At 41.3% G+C, this 16,774-nt stretch overlaps 1 protein-coding gene and 2 non-coding genes across 5 annotated transcripts in view; all 3 read right to left on the bottom strand.

Annotated features, from left to right (window-relative positions):
- CEP295 (centrosomal protein 295) overlaps positions 1 to 16,774 on the bottom strand; it is a 1,096,927-nt gene that overhangs the window by 5,554 nt on the left and 1,074,599 nt on the right. For all 3 annotated transcript variants that reach the window (XM_050758898.1, XM_050758899.1, XM_050758900.1), the window contains 4 exons: positions 3,364 to 3,464; positions 2,722 to 2,818; positions 1,477 to 1,722; positions 428 to 567 (listed from right to left, as the gene is read on the bottom strand). In XM_050758898.1, coding sequence (XP_050614855.1) covers positions 428 to 567; positions 1,477 to 1,722; positions 2,722 to 2,818; positions 3,364 to 3,464 — 584 coding nt within the window. The remainder of the gene's footprint in view (positions 1 to 427; positions 568 to 1,476; positions 1,723 to 2,721; positions 2,819 to 3,363; positions 3,465 to 16,774) is intronic.
- Positions 2,906 to 2,975, bottom strand: LOC126936719 (small nucleolar RNA U2-30). The gene has a single exon (XR_007719538.1). It is a non-coding gene; the product is annotated as a small nucleolar RNA U2-30 (small nucleolar RNA).
- Positions 3,153 to 3,232, bottom strand: LOC126936720 (small nucleolar RNA U2-19). The gene has a single exon (XR_007719539.1). It is a non-coding gene; the product is annotated as a small nucleolar RNA U2-19 (small nucleolar RNA).

Raw genomic sequence — 16,774 nt, 5'->3', positions numbered from 1 at the left:
TTTCCATGTGATTCTTTTTTTCTGTTTCTTTTTTTAAAGACAGGGTCTGGCTCTGTCACCCAGACTGGAGTGTAGCGGCACAATCTCAGCTCACTGCAGCCTCTGTCTCCTGGGCTCAAGCGGTCCTCCCACCTCAGCCTCCCGAGTAACTGGGACTCCAGGTGCCCACCACCAGGACTGGCTAATTTTTGTATTTTTAATGGAGACAAGGTTTTGCCATGTTGGCCAGGCTGGTCTCAAACTCTGGGCCTCAAGTGATCTGCCCGCCTTGGGCTCTTAAAGTGCTGGGATTACAGGCATGAGCCACTGTGCCCGGCTTTCCATGTGATTCTAGGTTAAGGTTTAGAAGAACTCTTGTTCCAGTAGGAGAAATGCCTTAAAACTATTTTTAGATATTCACTGCAATGGGACATCTGCTTTAATATACCTGGTAAAAGTCTCTGTTGTCTGGAGAAATCCCAGAGGATGATGATGATAAGTCAAAATCTGGATGTGGTTCTAAGGGTTTAAACAGCTGATGATGCAAATTAGGAAAAATGTGTTCCAATTCTGGAAAGTCAAGGTCAACTGTTGGAATTTTTGAGGGAAAAAAACCATAAATTTATTTTTAAGGTAAACACTAGAAAAGGAATATTAAGAACATATTCATAAAAGCTTATTTTCAGGTAACTCCAGTGTAACAAAAACTTCAGTTTTCCCCCCATAATCAGCAGATGCTTTAAAGTTAAGTCCTATCATGATTATTTCAAAGGTCCAAAAATATGGATCCTCTCAGTGACCAAAACTTTTTAAGTTTTATTTTTAGAGAAATTTAATTTTACATTTTTTTTTTTTTTTTTTTTTTTAAATAGAGATGGGGTCTCAGTGTTGCCCAGGCTGGTCTTGAAATCCTGGGCTCAAGCAATCCTCCTGCTTCAGCCTCCCAAAGTGCTAGGATTACAAGTATGAACAAACTTTTGACAAATACAAATTTCTATTTCTATAGCCTTATGAGGCCAATTAGGATCAACAGGACATATGTAACCATTGCTTCAGTATAAGCTTAAAAAAGGAAAAAGTCCCACTGTATTCAGTGTTACTATGGGCCAGACATTGTGCTTTATGTGCACTATCTCATTTAATCTCTAACATTCCTCAAAGATGAAAAAGTAACTTGCCCTTGGTTTTACAGCTAGGAAATGGTCAGGCTATGACTCAAATCCACAACTGATTTCTGAGCTCCTGCTCTTATTTATCAGTAATACTGTCTCAGCCGTAATAGTTAACTCTGCAATGGTAAAGGAAGATTTGCTAATTAATCTCCTGTACACGTGCCTCAGTGAGTCTAACTGGTTCCAGATCCCCTTTCTCACTAAATGCCCTCAATATTTTCTGTGGTATAACGGTGTTGTAGCAGGCCATAAGAACTTGAAGCTCAAACAATCACTGCATAAAATTAAAAATGACGAAAGGTGAAAACTTAAAAAATAATTTTACCCCGTAAATCTGTTTTTTCAGGTATCAAATTTGCTTCATTAATGTACTTGTCTATCATTTGCCCAAAGTGTATGTGACCACATGTAGTTTCATCCACTGCAGGCAACAGAGATTTATGAACGTCTGAAGAGTTCCGCCACTGATAAATATCTTGTGTTGAAGGAACTATGGAACTTATGTTTGTTTCCTGTTCTTTACTGGCAGTAGATTCTTGCTTGCTATCATCCATGTGCTCTGAAAATGACTCTGAAAATTGAGTTTAATGAAAATATGTAAATAGGTCAGGCGTGGTGGCTCACGCCTGTAATACCAGCACTTTGGGAGGCCGAGGGGGGTGGATCATGAGGTCAAGAGATGGAGACCATCTCGCCAACATGGTGAAACCCCGTCTCTACTAAAAATACAAAAATCAGCTGGGCGTGGTGGTGCACACCTGTAGTCCCAGCTACTCTGGAGGCTGAGGCAGGAGAGCCGAGATCACGCCATTGCACTCCAGCCTGGCGACAGAGCAAGACTTCATTTAAAAAAAAAAAAAAATGTAATTGACAGAGACACTATATTCCTTTTAATGTAATATTCCTTATACACATACTGTACTGGGTACTTCCTTACAGACATATTTTAGTGGAGAGGCATGGTGATACATGTTGTTAAGAGATCAGTACAATCATGAAATTTGCTCAGCTAGGTTTCCACTGAATGGAAAAATATATTAGCAACTGCTTCTCAAAAGTGTTGTTGGGGATCCACAGAGCATCCCTGTTACTTCCAGTAATGTTTAGAATACCATACACTCCAATCTTTTGCTGGGTGTGAATATTTTATTTTATTTTTTGAGACAGGGTTTCACTATGTTGCTCAGGCTGGAGTGCAGTGGCGCGATTGTGGCTCATTGCAGCCTTGACCTCCCAGGCTCAAGCGATCCCCTTACCTCAGCCTCCTGAGTAGCTGGGACTACAGGCACATACCACCACACCTGGCTAACTTTTGTATTTTTTGTAGAGATGGGGTTCTACCATGTTACCCAGGATGGTCTCAAACTTCTGGGCTCAAGTGATCCTCCCACCTCAAGGTGCTGGGATTACAGGCATGAGCCACCACGCCCAGCCATACTTTACTTTTGAAATTTAGAGGAACAGTTCCCCAAGGTGTATCACGAAAAACCAATGCTTCCTTCCATCACTGTACTGCAACTCAACTGGTGCTGGTCTTTCAACTTATTTATAAACATTTTGACCTTATTACCTGGATCTGTAAGGCTCAAATCTGTGTTTTCATAACTTAAAAGGCTTCCAGTGGAAACGGTTACTGAAGATAATGGCTCATGAGAAAGTGTTTTAGCCTAGAAATTAAGGGGAATATCAGATCACAATGTAGCAAGTAGTATGTAGGAAAACCCCAAATCACCAACCCCAGCAGTTGTCATTTCTGAGCTCAGGTCAAGTGTAGAAACCTTCATAGTTACAAAGATCAGTAGTAAAACCTTTTCATCATTGCCCAGAAATGATTAGGCTTTCATAGACATACATACGCACCCCCCCACCCTCAATCTCATTCATTCCTACAGCTGTTATCTTTATAAACACATGTGCATGCACACACACACATACACACACCCCCACACACACACTCCCAACATATGCCCTTATTGTTTTACATTGTTTTATAGTTTTGCTTCTCAGAACTGTAGAGATCATGCATCAGGTAGACTGGAAAGCCTTCTGATGCTCAGATTTGGCTAGTTTCATCATTGATCCACTTCAGTAAAAGCAGATCTCAGATAATATGGACTTTAATGTTATAATATAGCTTCTGTAAACTAAACAGAAGACAATTATCAAAGCCAAACAGCTCTAAAAATCGAGTGAACATTAAGACATTACTAACCTTATCATCTGGCTTCACAGTTGGACCCAAATATGTATGTTCTTCCTCCACAGCATAACTTAACACTGCATGATTTTCAACAACAGATTCCTTCACCTTAACTGAAAAACGGATTTTGGAGTTCAACATGGGAGAAAAATATAGTTGGGATAGGACAAATCAAATTCTTAGCACCACAGGACACCATTCCCTGCTTTTCTACAATCTACTTTCTCATTTTGCTTCTTAAAGTTGTATTTTCTTAGATGAAAGAAAAAATTCACCTTATTTGTTAAAAACATTTCACTAGTCAGTTTTTCCTGGAAAACTGTGGCTATTGTTATTTTATGAATAAAATGCTTTAAGAAATTTGAATATTAGGTCTACAAGCTAGAAAAGAACCAGTGTGATGAGAAATGCTTTTGCCACTATTTTAAGTGGAAAAGCAAGAATATTAAATCATAAACACAGTATCGTCCTAAAGATGAGAAAACATGCATATAAAAGAGACAATAAAGAAAACACCAGTGCCAGGCACAGTGGCTTACACCTGTAATCCCAGCACTTTGGGAGGCTGAGGTGGGCGGATCACTTGAGCTCAAGAGTTCCAGACCAGCCTAGGCAACATGGTGAAACCTCATCTCTACAAAAATTACAAAAGTTAGCCCGGCGTGATGGCAGGCACCTGTAGTCCCAGCTACTCAGGAGACTGAGGTGGAAGGGCGGCTTGCTTGAGCCTGGGAGGCAGAGGTTGTAATGAACCAAGAATGTGCCATTGCACTCCAGCCTCTGCAACAGAGCCAAACTCTGTCTCAAAAAAACACACCAAACTGTAGCCAGTGGTTGTTTATGAATGGTAGCACAAGGAGTAATTTTTACTTGTACTGTACCTTTTAGTGCCTTCTATTATTTTATTTCATTATTTTAGAGACAGAGTCTTGTTGTTTCCCAGGCTGGTCTTGAACTCCTAGCCTGAAGTGATCCTCCTGCCTTAGCCTCCTGTGTAGCTGGGATTATAGGCATGAGCCACTACGCCCAGCTTTTTTTTTTACAGCTTTCTAAATTCACAATGAACGTATATTACTTTTATGATGAATTATTCCTAATTATATTTGATATATTAAAACATTAAAATTATACTTTGTCTCATATTAACAACTCATGTATTATGAGCTTATTTTCCTTCTTATTCCAAGTGACCAACTGACACTTGTGCGAAAGCTCACCAAGACATATTGTAGTCTGTGGCTCTGAAAAATACAATTAAAACTGCTTCACTGAATATAAACAAAATTCTGCTTCATAATCTCAATGATATTAGAAGGTATGCACATTAGAGGCATATTTCTTAAATGTTTAAGAATTATTAATCATTCATTTTATTTTTTTAAAGACTAATCAAGTGCAGTAGTGAGAAGAGGGAAAAGAATATAACAAAGAGTTCGATCTGTGACTGTAAATAATCAATTGAGATAACTCATTACATTCGGACCAGGAGAATTAGTTTTCAAATGTAGACCTAGTAAACAAACAGATAGGCACGGTGGCTCACCCCTGTAGTCCCAGCAACTCAGGAGGTTGAGGTTGGAGGATTGCTTAAGGTCAGTAGTTTCAGACCAGTCTGTACAACCTAGGAAGACCTCATCTCTACAAAAAAATAAAAAATTAGCTGGGCATGGTGGCATGCTCCTGTAATCCTAGCTATCTCGGAGGCTGAGGCAGGTGGATGGTTTGAGCCCAGGATTTTGGATTTTGAATGAGCTATGACACCACTGCACTCCAGCCTGGGCAACAGTGTGAACAACTGTGCCTTGAAACAAAACAAAACAAAAAAAACAGGAAAAAATAATAAAATAATAAAATAAAAATAAAAAAAACCTCACACACACACGTACACATCTATCTGTGAGTACAGATATTTATTCATAAAATAATATATATTATGGTTAATGAAGCAGAAACAAAGCTAATAGCAAATCTTTGTCTTTTTTTTTTTTTTGAGACAGAGTCTCACTCTGTCACCCAGGCTAGAGTGCAGGGGCACAATCTTGGCTCACTGCAACCTCTGCCTCCCAGGTTCAAGAGATTCTTCTGCCTCAGCCTCCCGAGTAGCTGGGACTAGGTGCGCACCAGCACGCCTGGCTAATTATTGTATTTTTAGTAGAGATGGGGTTTCACCATATTGGCCAGGCTGGTCTTGAACTCATTCCTTGTGATCTGCCCACCTCGGCCTCCCAAAGTGCTGGGATTACAGATGTGAGCCACCGCGCCTGGCTGATATTTGTCTTTAAATGCAATATATATTTTGGATGACAGGGTCTTGCTCTGTCGCCCAGGTTGGCTGGTGAAATTTTATAGTGAGATTTTATTTTTTCTTCTATTCGTAAGCAGCTCATTTTAAAAGCTAACTGGGAAATGAGAAGCTAATCTGGGTTGTTCAATTCAATAATAATAATTACAATTATTTACTGTTATCTGTAATATACCTAGAAGACTCCCTCAGTGGAGGGATGAATGAATAAGACAGCATTTGTGTAGTAGTAAGAAGTGAAAAATAAAAGTGAGAGAAAGGAGCAAGATCAGAGTCACTGAAGATGTTCAAAGATTCAGTGGATAGGTCCCTGAAAGCTGAAGAGAAATAACTGTCATATTTGGGATGTGGTTCACTGATAACAGTTCCTAAAAAGGGAAAGTGACATAATGAAAGTAACACCTTACTGTTATCTTTTCATGCCATGCAGGAAAGCACCATTTCCTGTTTTCCTACAAAGGCAGACAGTACAAAGCTTGCAGTTAGTGGCTCCATCTTAAAAAATCTATTAAATCAAGGTGTGGGGTGGAAACAATGGAACAGTAGTAACAAGACAGACCTTTCTAAAATGGAAACAATCTGGGCCAGGCGTGGTGGCTCACGCCTATGATCCCAACACTTTGGGACGCCAAGGTGAGAGGACTGCTGAAGCCTAGGAGGAGTTCAAGACCAGTCTGGACAGCACAGTGAGACCCTGTCTCTACAAAAAATTAAAAAATTAGCCGTTGGGGTGGTGCATGCCTGTAGTCCTAGCTACTCGGGAGGCTAAGGTGGGAGGATCAATTTAGCCTGGGAGGTCAAGGCAGCAATGAGCTGTGGTTGTGCCACTGCACTCTAGCCTAGGTGACAGAGCAAGACCCTGTCTCAAAATAGAGTAAAATAAAATTGAAACAATCTGAATCTGGGAATGATTCTGAGAAAGAGAAAAGGTGTCCCTGGTATCCAGGAGCTGACCAGACACTATCAGGTAGGCCCTGGTGTTCTGTTAAACATCAACAATTCCATGGAATGCCAATCTCAGAAACGGCCACTCTGTGACCATGATAAAGAAAAAAAAAATGAGACCCTTTGTAACCACATCTGAACACAGACAAAACCATGAATACTGTCTAAACCACAAGAATGGCCAAGCATTCCCTCATCCTGGCTAATAGGAGTGACTGCTGCTGTTTTACCAGTTACAACTTTAGCTTCACTTCCATTCATACCACCTCCTAGATAAGAACTTTTCAGGTACCGAAACAGAATTACACCTGCTTCCTGACAACATCCAATACTAATAATCAAAAAGCCCTGTTTCCTCGAATCCTTCTCCCAATCCCCTAAAACAAGCACAAATCCTGTAAGTCCTTTCTAAATATCCATTTACTGAGATGCCTCGTGGTTGCCCAGGGTATGCATTCCCCCTCACTGCAACAGGTCAGCCACTCAGCTTTGTTCAACTATAGTTGTGTTCCTCGTAGTCTTCAGCTAGAGGATATCAACGAGTAGAATAAAAAGAAAATGCAAATATCCATTGTGTAAATAAAAAAGAGTAATGCGGGGGCAGGGTGGGGGTAGAGCAAGAGAGATGAATAGAAGCTTCCACCAACTGTCCTCATCACAGGAACTTCAAAGTTGGCAACTTGGTGGGAAATTAAAGAAAAATAAAATTAAAGAGAAATAAGCTTTCCTGTATTAGGCTGACTTGTCCCAGAGGCAGCAACAGGCACAGCCCAGACCCAGGAAAAGTCTTAATAATATTATCTAATGTGCTCTGGAGACTCTCCCTCCCAGCACTCCCTCAACATAAGGAGAAGAAAAACAAGTTTTCCTTTGTTTTATAGTATGAGTTTATAGATTCTTGTTCTCTGTAACTAATAACTTCAAGTATTCTGTTTTTTTTTTTGAGACGGAGTCTTGCTCTGTCGCCCAGGCCGGAGTGCAGTGGCACGATCTCAGCTCACTGCAAGCTCTGCCTCCTGGGTTCACACCATTCTCATGCCTCAGCCTCCCGAGTAGCTGGGACTACAGGTGCCCGCCACCACGCCCGGCTAATTTTTTTGTATTTTTAGTAGAGACGGAGTTTCACCGTGTTAGCTAGGATGGTCTCGATCTCCTGACCTTGTAATCTGCTCAGACTCCCAAAGTGCTGGAATTACAGGCGTGAGTCACGTGCCTGGCCAAGTATTCTGTTTTATCTAAGAATTACAACGAAGGTAATTTTTTTGTATTTTTAGTAGAGACGGAGTTTCACCGTGTTAGCTAGGATGGTCTCGATCTCCTGACCTTGTAATCTGCCTCAGACTCCCAAAGTGCTGGAATTACAGGCGTGAGTCACGTGCCTGGCCAAGTATTCTGTTTTATCTAAGAATTACAACGAAGGTCATGAGAAGCCTAAGCAGGCCTGAACTACAGCTGTCTGGGCACCATAGTGAAGGTTATGAGATAAACCAGTGCAAGGCTCTTCAGAGCAAAACTAGATAATGGACATCCGGGCTGCATAGCAACGGTTTATGAACCTGTTACAATTTGATTAACTGTCTTTGTCCTGCCTCTGTATCCCTGCTTTCACGCTGCTGTAAGCTTGCTTCGAGCTAGCCCACCCTCTTTTGTGAAGTGTGTATAAAAGCCAAGTACTGTCTTTGTTCTGCGCCCAGTCTTTGGACATTGAGTCTGCTGGGTCTGAGTGCACTCAATAATAAAGACATCCTCCTGTATACACCCTAAGTACTGTATACATCCTTCTGTATACACTCTCTCTGGTCCTCCTGTATATACCCCAAGTACTGTATACATCCTCCTGTATACACTCTCTCTGGTCCTCCTGATTCCGCAACACCAACTATATAAAAAAGTACCTTCATATGAACCAAAAATCAGGTGAGCAATCACAGTACTTGGTTTTCACTTCATATCACTGACAGAGGCACTGAAGAGGACAGCAAAGACAGTCTTGAAATGCCAACACCACCCTTCCCTCATCTCCAGACAGTGGCCACATGGTGCGGAAAGAGAATCTGCATGCTTGGGGGAAGGAGAGCCCAGCCATTCTGGGACTTTGCATTGGAACTCAGTGTGGCCAGCACCAGGCAGAACTCAGCAAATGCCCATGGAGGGAGCATTTAGACCAGCCCTAGCCAGAGGGGAAGTACCCACTCTAGCAGTTGGAAGTTGAGTTTTGGCAACTCTTGTCACTGCGGGCTAAATTTAGTGCCCTGGAGTCCTAAATAAACTTGAAAGGCTGTTTAGGCCACAAAGACTGCAACTCCTAGGCAAGTCCTAGTGCTGTGCTGGGCTCAGAGCCTGTAGACTTGGAGGGGTCACACGACCTAGTGAAAACCAGCTAGGGTGGCGAAGGGAGTGCTTGTGCCACCCCTCCCCAAATCCCAGGCAGCACAGCTCACAGCTTCAAAAGAGACCCCCTCCTTTGGCTTGAGGAGAGAAGGGGGAAGAATAAAGAGGACTTTGTTTTGCAAACTGAATACCCACTCAGTCACAGAAGAATAAGACACTGGGCGGATTTATGAGGTCCCCATACTAGGACCTAGCTGTTGGATGACATTTATAGACACATCCTGGGCTAGAAGAGAATCTGCTGCCTTGAAAGGAAGGATCCAGTCCTGGCAGGACTCATCACCTGCTGACTAAAAAGCCCTTGGGTCCTAGCAGTGGAAGCCAGGTAGTATATGCCATGGGCCTTAGGTGAGGACTCTGAGACATGCTGGCTTCATGTGTGACCCAGCATATTCATAGCTGTGATGGCTATAAGAGACTCCTGTTTGAGAAAAGCAGAGGGAAGAATAAAGGGGACTTTGCCTTGCAGTTGAGGTACCAGCTTGGCCACAGTGGGGAGTAGCACCAAGTGGGATCTTGAGGTCCCCGATTCCAGGCCTTGGCTCTTAGATGCCATCTCTGTTGCAAGAAGTCAGGGACCTCAAACGGAGGGACCGGCTGAAGCAGCGGCAGAACCACATAAATTGTGAAGATTTCATGGACATTTATTAGTTCCCCAAATTAATACTTTTATAATTTCTTACGCCTGTCTTTACTGCAATCTCTGAACATAAATTGTGAAGATTTCATGGACATTTATCACTTCCCCAGTCAATACTCTTGTGATCTCCTATGCCTGTCTTTAATCTCTTAATCCCGACATCTTCGTAAGCTGAGGATGTATGTTGCCTCAGGACCCTGTGATGATTGTGCTAACTGCACAGATTGTTTGTAGAGCATGTTGTGTTTAAACAATATGAAATTTGGGCACCTTAAGAACTGGATAACAGCGATTTTCAGGGAACAAGGGAGATAACCTTAAAGTCTGGCTGCCTGTGGGCCAGGCAGGACAGAGCCATATTTCTCTTACTGAGGGAAGAGAGAGACCCTCTCTTATTGTTTTATACTCAGTACCTGTTTTAAGAAAAAAAAACAAGAAAGTGAAACCAGACAGGCAGCCTGGCGCCAGGCTCGAAACCAGGCCGGGGCCTGCCTGGCCTAAACCTAGTAGTTAAAAATCAACTACATTGTATAGAAGAATATTGTGAAACTCCCTGTTCTGTTCTGTTTCACTCTGACCACCAGTGCATAAAACCCATTACATATCCCTTAGATTGCTCAATCAATCACGACCCTTTCATGTAAAATCTTTAGTATTGTGAGACCTTAAAAGGGACAGAAATTGTGCGCACGGGGAGCTCAGATTTTAAGACGGTAGCTTGCCGATGGTTCCAGCTGAATAAAGCCCTTCCTTCTACAACTCGGTGTCTGAGAGGTTTTGTCTGCGGCTCATCCTGCTACATTATTACCGAAAACGGCTAAGAGAAATGTTGCTGAATTCTTTCCCCAATAAGGAATATTAATAATAAACAGCCACAGGAAAAGACTGCATTCCCAGGGTGGGGCCTCTAAAATGGCTGCCCTGGGAGTGTCTGCCTTTATGCAGTTGTAGATAGGGATGAAGCACATCCTAGTCTCCTGCGGCGCCCCCAGGCTTGCTAGGATTAGGAAATTCCAGCCTGGCGAAGTCTCATCAGACCGGTTCTCTGCTCTTGAACCCTGACAATGCATGCACAGCAGGACATGGAAATTCATTAGTGATTCTAGTTTCTCCCTGACCTGCTGCCTTGTGATCTTTTGTTGCCCTTGAAGCATGTGATCTCTGTGACCCACACCCTATTCGTGCACTCCCTCCCTTTTGAAAATTGCTAATAAGAACTTGCTGGTTTTACGGCTCAGGGGGCATCACAGAACCTGCCAACATATGATGTCTCCCCCGGATACCCAGCTTTAAAATTTCTCTCTTTTGTACTGTCTCCCTTTATTTCTCAGACCGGCCAACACTTAGGGAAATAGAAAAGAACCTATGTGAAATATCGGGGGCTGGTTTCCCCCGATACTGAACCTACCCTGGGTCAGAGAGGAGGAAGCCCACTGCCCTGAAGAGTCCCATGCCTGGCAGCATTCACAACAAGCTAACTGAAGAGCCACTGGGCCTTAAGTGATTATCAGTAGTACCATGACAGTACTCTCCATAGGCCTGTGGTGGTGGTGGACAAGGGGAGACTCCTTTGCCTAGGGAAGGGAAGGGAACAGTGGAAAGGACTTTTGGTTTTGGTGCCTGCTTAGCCACAGTAGAGTACCCGATAGAGTTCTAAAGATTCTGATTCCAGGCACTGGCTCCCAGACAACACCTCTGCATTTGCCCAGGGCCACTTGCCGCCCTGAAGGGAAGGATGTAAGACGAGCTGGCTTCACCACCTGCTGACTGCAGAGCCCTAGGGCCTTGAATGAAGGCCTTGATGGTAGGCAGGTAGTGGTTGCAGTGGGCCTTGGCAAGACCCAGTAGTGTGCTGGTTCAGGTCTGACCCAGCACAGTCCCAGAGATGATGGCTACAGGGGTACTTGTGTCACCCCTCTCCCAGCTCCAGGCAGCTCAGCACAGATAGAGAGAGAGAGAGAGAGAGAGAGAGAGAGAGAGAGAGAGAGAGAGAGAGAGAGAGAGAGAGACTATTTGTTTGGGAGACAGGAAGGTAAAGAATAAGTCTCTGCTGGGTAGACCAGAGAATTCTTCTGGATCTTATCCAAGACCACCAAGGCAGTACCTCTATGAGTCTGCAAGAACTACAGTGTTACTGAGCTTGTGGTATCCCCTAATGAAGACATGGCTGCAGGGACCAAAAACTTAGATCACAACACTGAAGTCCCTTTGAATACTCAGAAAACTGTACCAAGATGGATGGGTACAAGCAAGCCCAGACTGCAAAGACTATAAGAAATACCTAACTCTTGGCAGGGCATGGTGGCTCACGCCGGTAATTCTAGCACTTTGGGAGGCTGAGGCGGGTGGAACATGAGGTCAAGAGATTGAGACCATCCTGGCCAACATGGTGAAACCCCGTCTCTATTAAAAATACAAAAATTATCTGGGCGTGGTGGCACGTGCCTGTAGTCCCAGCTACTTGGGTGGCTGAGGCAGGAGAATTGCCTCAACCTGGGAGGCAGAAGTTGCAGTGAGCTGAGATCGTGCCACTGCACTTCAGCCTGGTGACAGAACAAGACTCCGTCTCAAAAAAAAAAAAAAAAAAAAAGACGGGCGGATCACTAGGTCAGGAGATCGAGACCATCCTGGTGAACACGGTGAAACCCCGTCTCTACCAAAAAATACAAAAAACTAGCCGGGCGAGGCGGCGGGCGCCTGTAGTCCCAGCTACTCGGGAGGCTGAGGCAGGAGAATGGCGTAAACCCGGGAGGCGGAGCTTGCAGTGAGCTGAGATCCGACCACAGCACTCCAGCCCGGGCGACAGAGCCAGACTCCGTCTCAAAAAAAAAAAAAAAAAAAAAAAAAAAAAGAAAAAAATACCTAACTTTTTAATGCCCTGGTACAAATGAACATCTACAAGCATTAAGACCATACAGGAAAACATGACCTCGCCAAACTAAATAAGGGACAAGGGGCCAATCCCAGAGACACAGATATGTGACATTTCAGACAGAGAATTCAAAGAGAGCTGTTTTGAGGAAACAAAGAAACTCAAGATAACACAGAGAAGGAATTCAGAATCTTATCAGATAAATAAAATGAAGACAGTGAAACAGTTAAAAAGAATCAAGCAGAAATTCTGGAGCTGAAAAATGCAATGGACATACTGAAGAATGGATCAGTCTCTTAATAGTAGAACTGATCAAGCACAAGAATGAATTACTGAACTTGAAGACAGGTTATTTGAAAACGCACAGAGGAGACAAAAGATAAGAGAATTAAAAAGAATGAAGCATGCCTACAAGATCTAGAAAATAGCTTTAAAAGGGTAAATCTACAAGTTATTGGCCTTAAAGAAAAGGTAGAGAGACAGGGAGAGAAAGTATGTTCAAAGGGATAATAATAGAGAACTTCCCAAACCTAGTGGAAAATATCAATATTCAAGTACAAGAGGAATAGAGAACACCAAGCAGATTTAACCCAAGGAAGACTACCTTAAGGCATTGAATAATCAAATTCCCAAAGGTGAAGGATAAAGAAAGAATCCTAAAAGCAGCAAGAGAAAAAGAAACAAACAATATACAATGGAGCTCCAATGTCTGGCAGCAGACTTTTCAGTGGAAACCTTACAGGCCAGGAGAGAGTGGCATGACACATTAAAAGTGCGGAAGGAAAAAAACTTTTACCCTAGAATAGTATATCTGGCAAAAATATCCATCAAAAGTAAAGGTGAAACAAAGACTTTCCTAGACAAATAAAAGCTGAGGGATTTCATCAAAACCAGACCTGTCCTACAAGGGATAATCAAGGGGGTTCTTCAATAGGAAAGAAAACATTAGTAAGCAATAAAAAATGATCTGAAGGTACAAAAATCATTGGTAATAGTACACAGAAATACACAGAATATTATAAAACTGTAATTGTTTTGTGTAAACTAATCATACTTAAACAGAAAGACAAAAAGATGAACAGATAAAAAATAATAAGTACAACTTTTCAAGATATAGACAGTACAATAAGACATAAATAGAAACAACAGAAAGTTAAAAAGCAGGGACACAAAGTTGAAGTACAGGGTTTTTATTAGTTTTCTCTTTGCTTGTTTATGCAGTCATTGTTAAGTTGTCATCAGTTTTAAATAATGGGTTATAAGATATTATCTGCAAGCTTCAGGGTAACCTCAAAAACATACAACAGATACACAAAAAACAAAAGGCAAGAAATCAAAACATACCACCAGAGAAAATCACCTTCACTAAAACAACAATAACAACAACAAAACAGAAGAAAGAAAAGTAGGAAGAGAAGACCACAAAATAACCAGAAAACAAATAACAAAGTGACAAAAGTAAATCATTACTTATCAATAATAACATTCAATGTAAATGGACTAAACTCTCCAAGCAAAAGACATACTGTGGCTCAATGGCTAAAAAAAAACAAGATCCAATGATCCAATGATCTGTTACCTATAAGAAATACACTTCACCTATAAAGAAACACAGACTGAAAACAAAAACATGGAAAAAGAGGCAAATGGAAACCAAAAAACAGCAGGAGTAGCAATACTTACATCAGAAAAAATAGACTTTGGCCGTGTGGTGGCTTATGCCTGTAATCCCAGCAGTTTGGGAGGTCCAGGTGGGCAGATCACCTGAGGTCAGGAGTTCGAGACCAGACTGGCCAATATGGCGAAACCCTATCTCTACTAAAAATACAAAAATTAGCCAGATGTGGTGACACATGCCTGTAATCCAAGCTACTTGGGAGGCTGAAGCAGGAGAATCGCTTGAACCCAGGAGGCGGAGGTTGTAGTGAGCCAAGATCCTACCACTGTACTCCATACTCCAGCCTCGGTGACAGAGAAAGAAAAAAAAAAAAGACTTCAAGACAAAAACTATAGAAAGAGAAAAAGCAGATCATTATATAATGAAAAGGGGTTAGTTCAGCAAGAGGATATAACAATTATAAATATATATGCACCCAACACTGGAGCATCCAGATATATAAGGCAAATATTATTACAGCTAAAGAGATAGCTAGACCCCAGTAAAATAATAGCTAGAGATCTCAACATTCCACTTTTAGCATTGGACAGATCTTCCAGACAGAAAATCAACAAAGAAACATTGGGCTTAATCTTCACCATAGACCAAATGGACCTAATATTTACAGAACATTTCATCCAATAGCTACAGAATACAGTCTTCTCCTCAGCACATGTATCATTGTCAGAGATAGACCACATGTTAGGCCACAAAACAAGGCTTAAAACATTCAAAACAAACAAACAAACAAACAAACAAAAAAACTCAAATAGCCCAGGGGTGGTGACTCACGCCTGTAATCCCAGCACTTTGGGAGGCTGAGGTGGACGGATCACTTGTTCCTGGGCGGTCAGGAGTTTGAGACCAGCCTGGCCAATATGGTTGAAACTCCATCTATACTAAAAATACAAAAATTAGCTAAGCATGGTGGCACATGCCTGCAGTCCCAGTTATTCGGGAGGCAGAGGCAGAAGAATTGCCTTAGCCCAGGAGGTTGAGGCTGCAGTGGGACAAGATCGTGCCACTGCACTCCAGCCTGGATATCAGAGCTAGACTCTGTCTCAAAACAAAAACAAAAACAAAACTGAAATAATAACACTTATCTTTTCTGACCACAGTGGAATAAAACTAGAAACCAGTAACAAGATAAAAACTATACAAACACATGGAAATTAAAGCAGTAGGCTCCTGAATGACCAGTGGGTCAATGAAGAGACTAACAAAGAAACTGAAAATTTCTTGAAACAAATGATAATGGAGACACAACATACCCAAACTTATGAAATACAGTAAAAGCAGTACTAAGAGGGAAATTTATAGCTATAAGTATCTACATAAAACAAGAAGAAAAATTTCAAATGAACAACCTAAAAATGCATCTTAAAAAACTAGAAAAGCAAGAGTAAATCAAACCTAAGGTTGGTGGAAGAAAAGAAACAATAAAGATCAGAGGAGAAATAAATGAAAGGGAAATGAATAAAATAATGCAAAAGATCAAGAAACCAAAAATTGGTTTTATGAAAAGATTTTAAAAATTGACAAATCTTTAGCCAGACTAATTATAAAAAAAAGGAGAAGACCCAAATAAATAAAATCAGAAATGAAAAAGGAGACATTATAACAGGTACCACAGAAATTTAAAGGATCATTAGAGACTACTATTAGCAACTATATGCCAAAATTGGAAAACTAGAAGAAATGAATAAATTCCTAGACACATACAACCTACCAAGGTTGAACCATGAAGAAATCCAAAACCTGAGTAGACCAAGAACGAGTAATGAGATCAAAGCTGAAATAAAAAGTCTCCCAGCAAAGAAAAGCTCAGGACACCATCACTTCACCACTGAATTTTACTGAACACTTAAAGACAAACTAATACCAATCCCACTCAAACTATTCTGAAAAACAGAAGAGGAAGAAATACTGCCAAACTCATTCCGCAAGGCCAGTATTTCCCTAATCTCAAAACCAGACAAAGACGCAATAAAATAAAATTTACAAGTCAATATCTCTGATGCATACTGATGCAAAAATCCTCAATAAAATACTAGCAATCAAATTCAACAACACATTAAAAAGATCATTCACTACAACCAAGTGGAATTTATCCCGGGGATGCAAGGATGGTTCAATGTATGCAAAACAAACAATGTGATATATCCTATCAACAGAATGAAGGACAAAAACCACATGATCATTTCAATGGATGCTGGAAAAGCATCTGATAAAATTCAACATTCCTTCATGATAAAAACCTTAAAAAACTGGGTACAGAAGGAATATACCACAATAAAAGCCATATATGACAGACCCACAGCTAGTATCATACCAAATAGGGAAAAACCTGAAAGCCTTTCCTCTAAGATCTGAAACACAAGGATGCCCACTTTCACCACAGCATTTTTATATGCCAAAAGCACATCACCTGAAAAAGAAATCAAGAAAGTAATCCCATTTACTACAGCTACAAAGAAAATTAAATACCTAGGAATTAACAAAAGAAGTGAAAGATTTCTACAACGAAAATTGTAAAAGATTGATGGAAGAAATTAAAGAGGACACACAAAAAATGGAAAGATATTCCATGTTCCTGGATTGGAAGAATTCCAACAT

This window comes from Macaca thibetana, chromosome 14 (genome assembly GCF_024542745.1).
Source record: "Macaca thibetana thibetana isolate TM-01 chromosome 14, ASM2454274v1, whole genome shotgun sequence".
Taxonomy (NCBI): domain Eukaryota; kingdom Metazoa; phylum Chordata; class Mammalia; order Primates; family Cercopithecidae; genus Macaca; species Macaca thibetana.
The sequence above is the reverse complement of the archived record's forward strand: the minus strand, read 5'-3'. Positions and strand labels throughout refer to the sequence as shown.